Genomic DNA, 15169 nt, shown 5'->3' with positions numbered 1-15169 from the left:
AATATATATATATATACAGAAAAAATTATTATACTTCAAACTGATATTTTAGTAGATAAAATAAATGTATGCCACTATTAAATGATTTCTGTAAACTACTGAATGATTATATTGTAAGAACAAGAAACGCTACTGAGTACCATAAAAGTATACTTATATAACCCTAATAATTGCTGAATAATGGAGTTGTGTCCAATGTTAATATTAACTAATACTATGTTCTGGTCATTAACAGAGGTGTGGTGATTGTAAGGGAGATTTAAGGCAACATAGTCAATAACCAGGAGTGCACTTGGAACAGTCACTGGGCTCCTGGAAGGGAAGAGAGCACCCTTCTGCATCTGGATGAGGGCCCCCTTCTCTCAGGGGAGGGGCAGACCACCGCACCCAGTCAGAGGAGGTCACTTAGCCTCCTCGTCAGTGACAAACTGATGTCACGGGGGGTGGGGGTGGGGGTTAGGATTGAAGATTTCTGTGCTGCTTTTCAATGGGAGTGGGGGAGGAGAGGGCTTTTAAGGACGGGAGTTGGAGCATTTTATTTCATAGAGCCCTTGCAATCCCACTCTTAAGTCCACTTTTTAAAGTTGAAAATCAAACCACTGAATTTGGGCCATTTTGCCAACAAATTTCCTCCTGCTTTTCGGCAGTGGTTGAAAGCGAGAATGAATCTCTCACTCTCCGGAGGCTTCCCATCTTTTTCCATGTCTGCAAGCTGAAAATTGTGCCCGCAAAATTCAGGCAGTATGCCAACTGTCTGAGGCCTCCATATGAGGTTCTGGAAGGATGTGCAACCCACAGCCTTACTTTTGATGTAAGAACATAGCTTCGCCATGAAATCTGGGGAGAAGACCAGTCCCTGAAGAAAGCTGCCTCACGGGCATGATTTTCACACACCTTCCCCATGCTGAGCATCAGTGCCAGTCGAGGGTTTCCCTGCCTGCTGCTCCTTCCCCCCTTGTTCCAGCCCAAGCCACTGCTACCTGGGCATCTCCTCCAAACACCTCTATGACCCTTCCCTAGCCTCTCCCACCCCTGATTACCAGAGGAAGCCTGAACCCACCCACTCACCATCCTCCTCCATCCTTCTATCCCTTGGCTCACCCAACTCAATCCCTATTCGGCCGCAGCTGGTTTCCAGGCTGCCACAGGGTGCTTGCTGTAAGCTAAGCCTGGAAAGATTTGGCCTGGCTTTCGGTGGACTAAAGGAAACAAACACCTGTGGAAAGGTTGAGAAAGGAGTCCTGCAAAGAGCTGCAGACACACCCACGCCACTGGGGGATGGAATGGGATGGAGGCACACGAAGAACTGCAGAATAATCGCTCTTAAACACTGCATTTATGTAAGAGATGCTCTGACCCTGCAACTTCCATCAGCTGTGGATGGAGGGACATCCAGTGACTTAGTAACCTCTACAAATGAAATGTGCCAGGTCTTGGGTTAATCTTTAGAATAGAGAGATTATTAGTGTCCACAAGCTGCGGTGCCTACCTGGCAGTGCCACTATTCCATCTTGCTCCAAGGACTCAGGATTTATCCTTATGGCTGTCCTGCTGTGATTGTTCACATCCCGGTATAGTAAAGAGCCCTGAAAAACACCAGTCGCAACATGGGCCTTTCGGAATTGCTCCCGTGGGGACAGAGGGGGTGCCCTTTCACGGTTCACCCACGGGCTTCCTGTTCTGCAGCTCCGTTTGTAAACACAGGCGGGGTACATGCCCTCACACGTCGTATTTAGCAGGGGACAGCATAAACTTTAAAATAATCACCAAGAATCCCAAACGGCTGAAAGCGCCATGGAACAAGCGCCCCCTAAGGATGTCTGACGGACTGGTCAGCAGGCCATGGGGCTACCAGACCACCATCGGCAGGTGTGGGGAGAGTGGAAAACAGCTACATTTTGTCACCAATGTGTTGCCAATTTAACCCCAACATGGGCTCTTGCTCATGTTTGGTTGGATTTAGTCTTCACCCTCCTCCAACAGTGCTCTGGCATCTCATCTCCCCAAGTTATTTAGAAAGCCAAGGGCCTCTCTGGGGCTGACACCCAGTGAGAGCAGTCTGGCCTAAGGCCCTCGTCCCATGCCCAAGGCTTCAGCCGGACCACCCATCATACCCTCCGGAAAAAAGACAAGCTCCTTCTGGAACCCAGAGGGTCCATCGGCCGCCTGGGAAGGCTGAGCTGACAAGACCCACCTTCCTTCTCAGGGGAGGGGACAGCGCTGACAAGCCAGCAAGCAATCAGAGCACAGATGATCTGTCAGTTTTCTCCACACCCAGATCATGTGGCAACTGCCCCAAGATAAAAACCTTATCTAGTGCATGATCTCCAGCATGAGTCAGGCTTTCAATTTCTGTACTCATGTCATCCCTGGTCACCATAGTGGACATGAACTCCTGAGCCATCCCTGACTCAACATCACTCAGGGGAGGCCAAAATCCTTCAAGCCCTAATGATTCCACTACCCACCCAGGGACCAGAGCTCAGGCAGGAATGTTTTTATGCAGCAGGTCGGCCAGTATAGCTGCAACAACCGAAACCGTTCTCCAGAGCCAAATGTCAACTGGATAATCATCCGGTCCTCTGTGGAACAGCCTCTGAAAGACCATGTGGCTTCCTGGAGGATAACCTCCCACCCTGCTCTCTGGAGCTGCGAAACCAACGCCCAGCTACTCCTGTAAGTGCTCAAACAGAAGGATAAGATGGAAGTTGAAAAGCTCTAGCTGCCACAGCCACCCTCAAAGCAGCAAAATACTGGTTGCCAAGCAGGTCAATGAAAGTGACCACCTCACGGATGCACCAGTTCAACTCCTCTTGTGGCCACCTTAAAAGTAAATTAAGAGAGATAATCCCTGTTCTTTCTCAAAGGAAATAATGTTAGAAAATAATTTTTGTGAGCCATGTAAATTGAATGTAACCTTGTTTTCTACAAGAAATCTTTATTTTGCTTGAATTACATTTTTAGAAGTACAGTCAATACTGCTCCCTTTCTATTTTCACTTCCAGAATATAATGGATTGATATAATACTCCATCCAAAGTTATAGGCTCATTTAATTCAGAATTACATTTCTTAGTCTTTGCTTTCAATCCTTTTCCTACCTGAGCATAACCCAACCATGATTTCTTCTCTTTTCTGTTTTTGATGCGAGATGTGGAATTGTATATATGGCCCTGTAATGCAGTAAAATATCATAAAATTCTTGAAATTGCCTTTTTTTAACCAAAAAGTAAAATACAATTACAGAAAAACTGAAAATCTTTTCATGGTCTTTTATCACATCAACTGATTTTCTATTCATAATTGTATTGTTGCTCATTTTAAACTATTTAATGCAAGTTTTTATCTAACAGGATACGTTACCCGGACTGTTCCACTGTATCCAGAGCCAATTTTGTATAGTCCATCTTTGCATAACAGATACAAGAAGTAGCCATCACTCTGAAGCAGAGTTGGGTCGTCTTCATCTACCGAAACGTCCTTCAATGACCATTTGTGCATTAGGGCTGCTCTCTTAATTCCACTGCTGAACCAATCCTGGATTTGTATTTTGCCTACTAAAACCGCCTGTACACTCCTCTGAAGGGAATTTAAGATAGCTGGTACCTAATGGAGAAAAACAACAACCCAAAACTATTGCTTATCATTAGAAACTTTAAACCCCCAAACCTAAAATTGACAGGTATCCAGGGGGGACGGTTGGGGAAGCGAGGGAAGAAGCAACAGCTAACAACAGATTTTGGTTCTGATTCAAGAATCAGCACAGCTCATTGTAAAGCTACTCAGCCGATACAAGAAGAAAATGGCAACTTGAATCAGTGAAAACCATCTCCTATAAATGATTATTTATTTGCAACAACCTTTTCTTTGGCAAGAATTAACATCAGATGAATTTCTAGGTGTTTTTTTTTTTTTTGCGAATGTAGTTATGTTCAAATCCTAAATATGTTCCAGGTAGTCCTTGTTTAGCAACCACAATCTATTTCAGCGAAATGGTCGTTAAGCGAACCATGTGACAGAGAGAGAGAGAGAGAGAGAGAGAGAGAGAGAGAGAGAGAGAGAGAGAGAGACGCTTCGAAGATCATTGGTTGCTGCTGTCTCATTCAGATAAAGTTCTCTCGTGCAGCAACGCCAGTGTTACTCTCACTCCGGCATGTGTTGTTGTCAGGTGCAGAAATTTGGGCATAAATTAGCCCATTGGTCAGAAAATGATTTTTTTACTACCGTTTATTACCACTGAATTTGCGAACAGTTGCTATCTGAGGCAGTTGCTAAACGAGGACTACTCGTATACCAAAAATTTCTTCTCAGTTCATGTGTGATTGATTTGTTGGTAAGATTTAGGATTGATGACAATCATCTGGAATTAACGACACTAACATACAGGCTTGGGATATGCTCTAGAATTGTCCCATCTGGCTTAATATTAATCAACCTGCTTCTGAAAGAAAAATAAAGTTCAAATACACTAATATTATGTTGACTTTTATGGCAAAAATTTGCAGCTTTACAATGTGAAACCTTTTTTATAGCCGCTCCAGATTTTGAGAAGGAGGGGCTCAAAAGACACAAGCGCCAGCTTTTCTGCTTTCTGAGGGATTTAAAGGGGAAGACGTATGGGGGGCAGGTGTAGCCCTCCACTGGATCTGCAAGGGACAACCTCCCCATCCCCCTTTTGGACACCACTGGACTGGGCAAGGCCAAACGTTCCTCATCTGGCATTACTCCCTCTACTGCTCTTGGAGCATCAAGAATTGGGTCTTTGAAAAGACAGGATCACACTTGTGATACTAAGGAGAAAAGCAAATATTAAGGTCTGATATTAAGACTGAGATTCAAAGAACTGTTTTAGGCCCCCTTAATGGCAAACCATGCCCAAGGCCTTCCTCACCCACTTCCTCTCCCAGTTTTACCAAATTACTTTTCAAATGTTCCTCCATTACAAAGGAGCTGTCCTCAAACATGAGGGACTAGATATATTTTTCTATTTCTATTCTTTCCAAATAGGGTGTCAGCCATTTAAAAAGAAGTCAAATTCATGAAAATGGCAAATCCAAATATGTCACTGGGTTTTTTTCTCTCTGTATTTCTAATGCAACCTTCAGCACTATGGTCACCTCCAGAACTTTTAGACTTGGAAAACACACAGGATTTCTAGGCCACCAGAGACCTATGCACGCATGTTGGTGAGACGGAATACAAGACCTGTATGGTCTGACAAGCGTGACTCCCATTGTTGGTAAGGATAGCAGAGATTGCCTGAAGCGTCCGTCCGGTTTCTCCCCAGGCAGCCACAAGACTGAAGAGGCAAGCACAGGAAAGGGCGGTCAGCGACTGGCCAGGGCTGTCATTCATCCCAGTGCTCCGAACAGTGATTTCTAGCAGGAGCTGGAACAGAGACTCTGCAGACAGAACAAAAGGTCACTTACACATGGTAGGGATGGTTGAAGCATGCAGACACGCGGCGGACGTAAGGAAAGTTATTTGCGTATTGCATCACTGCTGAACCCGGGCACACTGGCAAAATATCCATGAACTGAAGGAAGGACTGAGGTTCCTTCTGCAAATATAACGTTAAGCTATTCATGGAGGTGCATAAAGGCTCCAACCATAGGCCATTCTTCAGTTATTCACTCTCCACCTGGGGAAACATCCACTAAGAAAGATGCGGCACACCATTGTTAACCACAGGCAGGAGATATTTCTGCCCTTCACATATATGCCAGCGCTTCACAGCAGAGCAGAGCAGAGCACCCCACCACACCCTCTCTTGCTTGCTCCTTTGGCTGTATAAAGTAGCAACTGCAAGTGATGCAAAGCTTTATGTTAGCGGAACATACATCCCATCTGTAAGGAAAAACCGCTTGCCCTAGATGTGCTCTGCAATGGACGTAACTTATTGCTACAAAACCAAGTACCTTTAAGGCCATCTCCAATAACATGTAGCTATTATGAAAACATAAACACCGTGAATGGGAAAGCAGCTTTCAATGCCCTTTATAAGGGCAACAGGAATGTCAGGTAAAATGCTAATGCTTCCAAAGCACCGCAGACTAAATTGACCCAAAGCATCGGATCCTTCAAGCATTAGGTCAACCAAGCCTCTGGTTTGATTATACAGGTCAGTTTTTCTTATCTATCTATCTATCTATCTATCTATCTATCTATCTATCTATCTATCTATCTATCGTATGGTACATTCACATATATAGTTTTTCTGTATAAGGATGCTTTTTAAAAAACTGCTAGCTGGTTCAAACTCTATAATCTAAGCCACATTCACTTTTGCTTGTTTTGAGCATCAGCATATGGAGCAAATTCAGTCTCTGTTTAACGTTGGAGCTGTATCATCTTTAGAGGCATATATTTGAAGTGGCATGGGAAGTGTTTACGCCACATACAACTAGCAGTGCTAAAATAAAGTATGCATTACACTGCTTTATCCTTGCGAAGAATTTGACAGAATTTTCAAAACAGCAAAGGACTTGGAGGAGCTCCAGCATCAAACAGGAGTAGCAAACAGAGATAGTTTTATGCGCAGTTTGGCTGGTTGCTCCTCCATTTTATTTACCTTGAGCAGGAAATCTTACCTAGAACTTCAGGAGGTTCTGACTGGAGGCCTTCTGGTTGCTGGCCCTGAAGCACGTTGAGAAGGGCCTGCAAGCTCCTCAGACAGAGAGACGGGTGAGAAAACCTTGTCTCCTTGATCAGTTCGAACACTTCACACAATCCAACTTCTATTATCTAAAAGAGAAGGCAGGCAGTCCTCTCAGTGAAAGACCCGTGAGTTCTGCCCTGCAGAACATTCCAAAGACAATGACGCCTGGAAACAGCCCGAGTGCCCCACCTTTGGGAGCTTAATGGGAGGCTCCCTCACTTCTTCTTCCTCGTCACTGTCCGAGTCACCACTCTGCGCAGCGTTTTTGGACGCCAAAGCCACGGAGGCTTCCCTTTTCTGCCACTCCAAGACGCAGTGCCGCACGTTGCAGTACACGTTGAAAGCCGAGGGGTTGCTGTGAAGCTTGATGTCTGGCAGGGATACCATGCTCTCCAGGCTTTCGCTCTGATAAAGCAAGAGAGTTTTCTTGCAAGCAACAGGAAAATCTTTACCTTATATTAGAGAGGCATTTGTCAATGGCGCATTCTCCTCCCTACTTTACACAAGGGATGGACTAGGGCTAAATTTCCTTTTTAATTCAAGGAAAAGCAGGAAAACAGATGAGCAGGATTACTTTCAAATCCAGAGTGGCAGTGCTTAAAATACAAAAGTTCTGAGCACAAAAGGGTTTTCAAAATCCAGCATTGCTCTTGGTGGGATCCTGAGAGAAGTCATAATTAAGCCAACTTTTTTCTTTACTTAGCTTTTCTGCACGTATAGGACTGACAAATCGACTGATGAAAAGACTTTAAGCTCTAACACAGGGCAAGCAGAGGCCAATTCCTGCAGAAGCAGGGCTCCAAAATAGTGTGTGTTAAAAAACCACTAAACCAGCTTTCAGTTAAGAGCAGAAGGATGGCCACCTGCTGGTGCAGCTCAGCATTTCTCCTTTCTCATCACTTTCACTGCTGTCCTGAAGTGTACAACTGCAGCGGTGCACTCCTTGAAATGGTCACACGCATCGCTTTAAATGCAGCAGCCCCTGCTGCAATTATCATGGTAATACGTGAGAGTATAGACACAACATAGCAAAGGTAGATGCAGATTCTGAACACTATGATGTGAGGAGCACCAATTATTTGCACCTCCTTAGCACATCTCCATTCTACTTATTTTATGTACATATTGTGGAATCCAGAAATGCTAACCAAGAGACTGAGGTACAGAAGTCCTTAGATTAAACTTCACTTCTACCATGAACTCACTAAGAGATTTTAGGCATCACCACCCTTCTTAGCCTCTACTATCTGAGAATTAAAGACTGCCATACTTTGCAAGGCTACTATAAGAATAACTACAAAATAGCAAGTATAAACACCTTTGAAGTATGCTGCAATTGCAGAATAGTGCTAACACTATTATCTATTCACCCTGAATGTCCCCCGCAGTCCCCATAAACCACCAGCACAAGTAGCTCTGAAATGAAAGTGCCAAGCATCTCTCTCCTATTTGTGCATCATCCAGGCCACTATTAGACAAAAGGCAGAATAATCAAGAATGCAAAGGGATTCCTGTCTCCTGGGCCACGTGCTGCATGAAAGGAGTATCACTTTGAAAAAAGTTACAGATATGTAACAAAGATGGTTTTTTTTTTTTAAAAAAATCACTTGTTGGCATTTTTCCCTGATTGGGAGGCAACAACCATCATTCACAACCTGGTAAATGTGATACTTGCCTGTTCCAGTGTTCATCTGCTTGGACCCTCACTGCTTTCTGAGAATAAGTGACAGTGCTCCTTTTAAGGGATTATTTAAAAGTCTCAAATACTTGAAGGTCACCTTAAAGAACACCTTCTCTCCTGTTCCTTCATAACCTTTAACTATCAACTACATTCCAGAACGCTTGGAAGGAGCCTGCTTGGCAGCCAGATTGCTCGGCATTCTGTGATGAAACACTTGGCACGTTAGAACAATGGGAGCCCCTCCAGAGGCCGCTGAGCATACTTGCGGGTGGGCCCTTGAGTGGGGGCCAAGACACCCTGTGCTTTTGAAAGGATAAAAATCTCACAATTCTCTGAGGTAGGGACATCAAAATCTTGTGAGGCTCAGTGATCTCATGAGATTTCAGCCTCTGGGTTTTTTTTCCTCTCTCTCTCTATAAAGTGTATTTGTAATTACGGTATCTCTCCTGTCCAATAAGTAACTTTTATTTAATTTTTAGGTGTTTGAAATGCCAAAGAGGGGGAACTGGATGAGCACAGTGGTCACAGGCACTAGACTGCCACCCCCGGGTTACATGGTATCTATAAAAGCTTTATGAGTCACGTAAAGGAAAAAGTTGGGAACTGCTGGATTAGGATTTTAATATTGCTAACATGAAGTGTAGCAAACATTTTGGATTTCTTCAAATGATTAATATAATTTCTTATCCTCATTTAAATAGCTCCACATTTTTATGCCTTCCTGAAATATCAACAGAAAACAACACAAAAGAATGTACCTTGTTCCGTGCTCTCATTTTCAATTTACTTTTCTGCTTCCGTTTTAGCTTCTTCTTACCCAAAAGTTTTTTACACCTATTTAAAGAAAGGCAAATACACATTACAACTTTAGTTGAAAAGCAACACAGAAGAGCACAGGGGATTTAATGGCCTTCAGAGTCCACTGCTCTTATAAATGTACTTTAAAGCTCTCCATCTCCACAGATTCCCCAGTACAGGGGCCTATTCACACACACATTAATCCCTCTGTAGCAAAGCAGGAAACCAGGTCCAGCGTTGAGCAGTGTGGTCATTCTTTCTACCCGCGGGGAGTATGAGAAGACCCCTATGCCCTGGGCCCTTCCCACAGAGACGATGGCCTTGGCATCAGGTACACTAAAACAAAACTACCCAGGCCTCTAGGGCCACCGTGCCATGTCCCTGTCCTGGAAGACCTATGGGCCTCAGCACAGAGCGGGTCAAGTGGTTTAAGGATCTTGGGGCTTCCTCTGGGCATCCACATCCTTTCATGAGTGAAACAGCAGCAATCACAACTAAGGCATACACAGCGAAAGCCATGCCCCACCCAGCACACTTTCGATAGGGACCTCCGGAAAACCTCTCGTTTAATCCCAATGGATCAAGCCCTGATTTTGCCTCTGTCCTTCTCTCGCAGCCTCCTCTGTCTCGGGTATCTCTGCCCATTGGTAGGACAGCTTCCATCATGCCCAGAGTAGGTGGGCTGCCACCCACATGCCCAGAATCCTGATTCATGGGCGCACCTCTGCCCTCACCGGCTGAGGGAAGCCCCAGCAACCACGCACCTTCTCCTCCTATGCTTTTCTTTGTGCAAAGGTCTAATCGGCCCTCTTTGCCCCTATACTTTAGGAAACTTGTGCTCCACCTTTTAGGAGACACATCAGCGACCCCTTCCAGAGATGTCATGAAATGTTCACAATTACTTTCTGTGCACACAAGAATTGTACAATAATTGTAGTGCACAACTTCCCACGTCATAAGCAGAATCATAACTTTTATGTATTCCCTTACAAGTTAGTATATCCATCTAGGATTACGTCTTAACTATCTCACCATTTCAGCAATTATAAAGTCAGCATTTTAGAATCTTAGTAGGCTATTATATAGCAATAAATTGTATTTATTTATCAGTTAAGTAACTCTGCACTTTTATATACTTTGGAACTACTTCTGTATTTTTTAAAATTCATTTACTTTTTTGTTTGCAGTTTGTTATGCTTCCTTTTTATCTTATTGTTTTTTTCTTCCTTTTCTAACTCCTAACATTAAACTATACTTAAATTTGGTTACTGACCATAATACAGACATCAAATATTGATGTCTTGCCAACTTTTTGGAGCAAGCCACTCTCTTTCAACTCAATACAGTCAACTGTATACTTAAAACAGAACTCTTCCCATCATTCCAGAAACGGCCATCCGCTGTTAGGTAGGAGACAATGGCAAACCACTTCTGAAAAGCCTTGCCAAGAAAACTGCAGGGACTTGTCCAGGTAGTCTCCAAGAATTGGACATGATTGAACAGGAAAAAAAAAAATCCCTTCTCACCCCTATGGGTGGTATGTGTCTTCCTCAACCTTGGGTCCTCTAGAGATGCCTTCTGCCAAGCCCACAGAAACACAGAACGCTGAATAGGTTTAACCCCTGTGCCATCTTTGCCATGACTTTCACTCTTCTGGCCACTTCTGAAGAAACCAGAGGTCTCCTGAGAAGCCTCACGGGCCAGAACATTGTTAAAAGTCAAAGGGAAGGGACAGCATCCTTTGCTAGTCAAGATAGTTTAAACTCATTTCCCACCTTTAAAAGGCAGTTACCTAGATCTTTAAAAAATGTCACATGGGAAAGAAGGGTGAGTTCACACCCCACCTTCACAGTTCATATTACAACTAAGCATTTTGGCATCTCCTTCAGAACTGTCTGTCATTCCAATTTAGAGTCTGTTCGAAAAACGTTATCTTCTCCACCAGTTGTTCTTTTTCCATATTGAGGAGGCCCTGATTTCTTCCTATGAGTAAAAGCCAGAGCCCCTCTGTTCAAACCCAGAGCCAGCCATGAATGCAGCTGGTGGTTGGGTGACCAGAGCCCTTGGCCTAACCTTTCTCATCAGGGAGACACTGAGACAGTAACAAGGGAGGTGCAATGAGCGCAGCCCATGCAGGAAACGATGTAATAAAATGAATAAATAGCCAGCTCTGTTCCTTCACAGGTACAAAGAAGAGCAGATCTTTACATGCTAATTTATGCAGGGAGCATTCCCAAAATCAGACTTTGTTCTCAACTCACAGAAGGTGATAAGAGATGATACAAAGGTTATTGTCTTTCCTTCTTTCCTTGATTCTAACTGCGTATGGGATGAAATATATACATTTGATGCCAAACTATACATTTGACATCACAGTGTTTGGTCCTAACTAGCAATCACAATGATGCAAACCACTAAAAATGCTCTGATATTTAAACAAAGCACCTCTATAAATTCTTGTACTCTAACAACATTTTACTAAATAGATCCCTCCCAAAGAACACAGAGATAAACTGTATAACAATAGATTTCAAAGTTACATATCTGGGGGGACTGATCAAAGCCCACAGGAGTATAGTTGATGGCCCTTTACAGACTCAGCAAATGGAAGCAGAGTATGTGGAAATATCTACAGTACTAGTAACATTCAGATTCAATATTTAGTCATATAATCATATAATTATAATCTTTCAGAAGCATTTTTAAGTGGATTAAAAAGTAAAATATTAAAAATAGCTTGAAATCTGAACTATTGAATAGGTATTGTTTCTTAAATTCATTGTATGACCGACAGGAAGCTCTAGCGTGGGCTGGTCCATGAAGTCACGAAGAGTCGGAAGCGACTGAATGAATAAACAACAACAAAATGCCTATATTCAAGTAATATATAGTACATGTATATTTACAAAAAATACTTTTTAAAAAGTTAATTCTGATAGAAATGGATCTGCAAGCAGGTGCTGCGACCCTAGTATTTTTACTTGGGAATAAACATCACTCAATTTAGTGAGGCTTACTTTACATGAATTATGCTTAGAACTGCTGTAAAGTAAGGCCAATATATCTTAACTATTCATTTGAAATGGATGCTGTCAACTTGAGGGTAATCAACGTCTCAGAGCCAGAAAAGAAAATGGCAAAATATCACAGGATCAGAATATCTGCCCTAATATTCCTTCTATAACTGGGTAATGAGTGGCAAAGGGTCTCAAGAGGATCAAAGAATCCCTGCCTTAATACATACATGAATAAAGAGAGTGCCAAGATACATATAATGTACAGATATCCTGTCTCCAAGATCCTGTACTGATTCCCCTTTTTCTTTTCAATACATCTGTTCAACAAGACTGTGAGAATAAAGTCTTCTTGGCTATGAGAGGCTGAACATCAATTTTGAATGAAATCAAATACCAGGTAGAAAATACTCAGCCCAATGTCACTTACAAGTGAAAATGCTGCCTTCCCTTTTTCTACAGAAACGTGGGTGAGGTCATTGCTATCCCACAAGACAAAGCACACTCACCTCCAAGAATGTTTATACTCTAATTGCTTAGCTCCTTAAAAAGACTTCCATTAACATAATTACAAAAGCTGCATAACTGCCATGGTTTGAATTACTTTGATCAGCAAATCTCACAGAACTTGAAACCAGGTACACTCTTCAAGCAGCCTATGCACAATATTATTATTTGTCACCCTTATATGTCACTGAGTCTCATAGATTCATCATAGCTTACAAGAGTCCATAATCAAACAGCTACAAAAATAACAGTTTAAACATTTGTGGTAATAGTAATTAAAATATGCTAATTCTTCATAATATATTGTTGGTTCCAACATTTGCAGGTATCTGGTGTCTGCAACCTTTGAAAAAAAACTATCTTATTATCTGTCCCTTCATACTGATCTTGATAAATCACAGGAGAAATTTTCAACTGAATCAACGAAGTAAAAACACTTTAAAGTACCTTTTGAACATAATAAAAATTGCTGACAAATACAAAATGATTCTAAAAAAAAATCAAATTAAGAAAGCACCCACACTTCTGCACTGACAATTTGTATGTTATTCCTTCAGACATAAATGTTGATATTTATTTATTCAATTTGTATGGCTTGCTGCTCATCATGTTTCACAACGTAATTGATTTCCCATACTAGAACTCTCATTATGAGGACATGGTTGAAAGACTGTAATTTGGGGGCATGCAACTTGGCCGGAAAAACAATGCCTCTTGTATCTTCACTGCGAAAACAGAACACTAGAGGTGCAATGCTATCCCCGAGTTTAGATCAGAAGCATGAAATGGGTTGGGTGGTGAGCTGCTAGGGAAAAAAAGAAAGCTCATCAGGATGACCTTCTAATCATTTCTTTGTGCACTGCTCAAATTTAAAGAACAAACTTACTACTTTCAACAGCTAAGACCCTACTGAATTAATGTACTCCACAGAACAGGACGCAGCGAAGAGACTGCAATTAACAGAATGTTTGGAGGTCCCCATACATTTGCCAACATGGCTTTCCTCCAAAATTCAAAATGTGGTGGGTAAATATTACAGCAAACGAGTTTGCCACAGAAACTATGAACTGACACAGAAAACGCAAGCGCCGCGGCCACGCCACACCAACCCCACGGAGGGAGTCGGTATGAATCGCAGCGGCGCAGACGGCGTGATTCTCGCAGGGGACCCGGGAGGACCCCCAGCGGGCCTGGAAGGCCGCGGGAAGACCCGGACCCGCGGCCCTTCCGCTCCTCCTCCCTCCGCCACGACCGACAGACGCCCAGGATCTTCCCGCCCAGGATCCCGGCTGACCCGCGACGCGTGTCCACGAGCGCAGAGCCTCCGAGGCACCGCTGCCCACGGAGGAGGGGGCCCCGAGCGCACGCCCCTCTGGGGCAGGCCGTCCTCCGCGGCCCTTTCCCCCTCCCGGAAGAGCTCCGGCCCGAAGAAGGGCGGGCAGCCCGGTCAGGGAAGCGCTGCTGCCGGCCCTCCGCGCGGAGCCCCCGGGCGTTCTGCACCCGGCGGCACCGCGCTCTCCCCGCGGGCACGAGGGCGCCTCTCCGCAAGGGCAGCCGCGGACGCAGAGCGGGTTGCGCGGCCGAGGCCCGCGGAGTAAGCGGGCGGGGCGGCCAAAGAGCACTCCCTCCGCCGCCAGGCCCCACCGGGCTCCCCGGAGACGTCCCTCCGGAGCGACCCCCGCCCCGCGTACCTGCCGGCCAGGTGCGCGGCCTGCTCGCGCTCGCTCAGCGCCGCCGCGGTGTAGATCCGCCGGTAGCGCTCCGCCAGCGCCGCGCCCGACAGCAGCAGCAACTGCTCGCGCCCGGGAGGGGCCGCCGCCGCGGCCGCAGCGCCCTCGCCAGGACCCATGGCCGTCCTCGCCCAGGCGCCCGGCCCGCCCGGCCAGCCAGTCGCGTCGCGCTCGGCCACCGCCCGGAAGGCTCCGCGCCGGCGGCGATGACAGGCAGACGCGGCCCGTCAGGGGGAGGAGTCGGCGGCCCTGCGGCTGCGCGGAGAGGGCGACCCCGCCCACGTGACCTCTCGCGGACGGAGCGCGGCGGTTGCCATGGCCGCGGGGGCCGCGGAGTCTCGGCGCCGGCCGGAAAGGGCTCTCGCCCTCGGGATCGCCGCGCCGAGCCTCCTCCCGCCCTTCCCGGGCGGGTCTCGGGCGCCTTTGCGGAGGGGAGCCGCGAGGGGGAGGCCGGCCTCCCCCCGGGTGCGGTCGAGGCGAGCGGCACTTCTGCCCGGCCCAATGGCCTTGGCCTCCGGAGACCTCGCGGACCCGTGGAGCGGAGGAGGAAACGGGGCGCCGTCCGTCGAGCAGGTCCTCCCCCTCCTCGGCGGGGTCCCTCCGCGGGCCTTGGGGACCCGGGGCCGCTTCGGCCAGGCTCGGCGTCGTTTCCGCGAGTGGCTGCTGCCGCCCCAAGGGTGCCGCTCCGGGGCGGTCGGCTGTGCCCTTCGAACGGACGCTGTTCCAGGAGCGGGCGGGGCGGGGTTGGATAGCACCCCGCTGAAGAGTTAGTTCCCCCCCCC

At 45.8% G+C, this 15169-nt stretch overlaps 1 protein-coding gene across 9 annotated transcripts in view; it reads right to left on the bottom strand.

Annotated features, from left to right (window-relative positions):
- MYCBP2 (MYC binding protein 2) overlaps positions 1–14521 on the bottom strand; it is a 132435-nt gene extending 117914 nt beyond the window's left edge. For all 9 annotated transcript variants that reach the window (XM_063304509.1, XM_063304505.1, XM_063304506.1 and 6 more), the window contains exons 1-8: positions 14349–14521; positions 9097–9172; positions 6847–7062; positions 6590–6743; positions 5205–5401; positions 3363–3605; positions 3101–3172; positions 1490–1586 (exon numbers count right to left, since the gene is read on the bottom strand). In XM_063304509.1, coding sequence (XP_063160579.1) covers positions 1490–1586; positions 3101–3172; positions 3363–3605; positions 5205–5401; positions 6590–6743; positions 6847–7062; positions 9097–9172; positions 14349–14506 — 1213 coding nt within the window. In that variant the 5' untranslated portion in view covers positions 14507–14521. The remainder of the gene's footprint in view (positions 1–1489; positions 1587–3100; positions 3173–3362; positions 3606–5204; positions 5402–6589; positions 6744–6846; positions 7063–9096; positions 9173–14348) is intronic.
- Positions 14522–15169: the final 648 nt, after the last annotated feature.

The sequence above is a fragment of the Candoia aspera genome, chromosome 5 (assembly GCF_035149785.1).
Source record: "Candoia aspera isolate rCanAsp1 chromosome 5, rCanAsp1.hap2, whole genome shotgun sequence".
NCBI lineage: Eukaryota > Metazoa > Chordata > Lepidosauria > Squamata > Boidae > Candoia > Candoia aspera.
The sequence above is the reverse complement of the archived record's forward strand: the minus strand, read 5'-3'. Positions and strand labels throughout refer to the sequence as shown.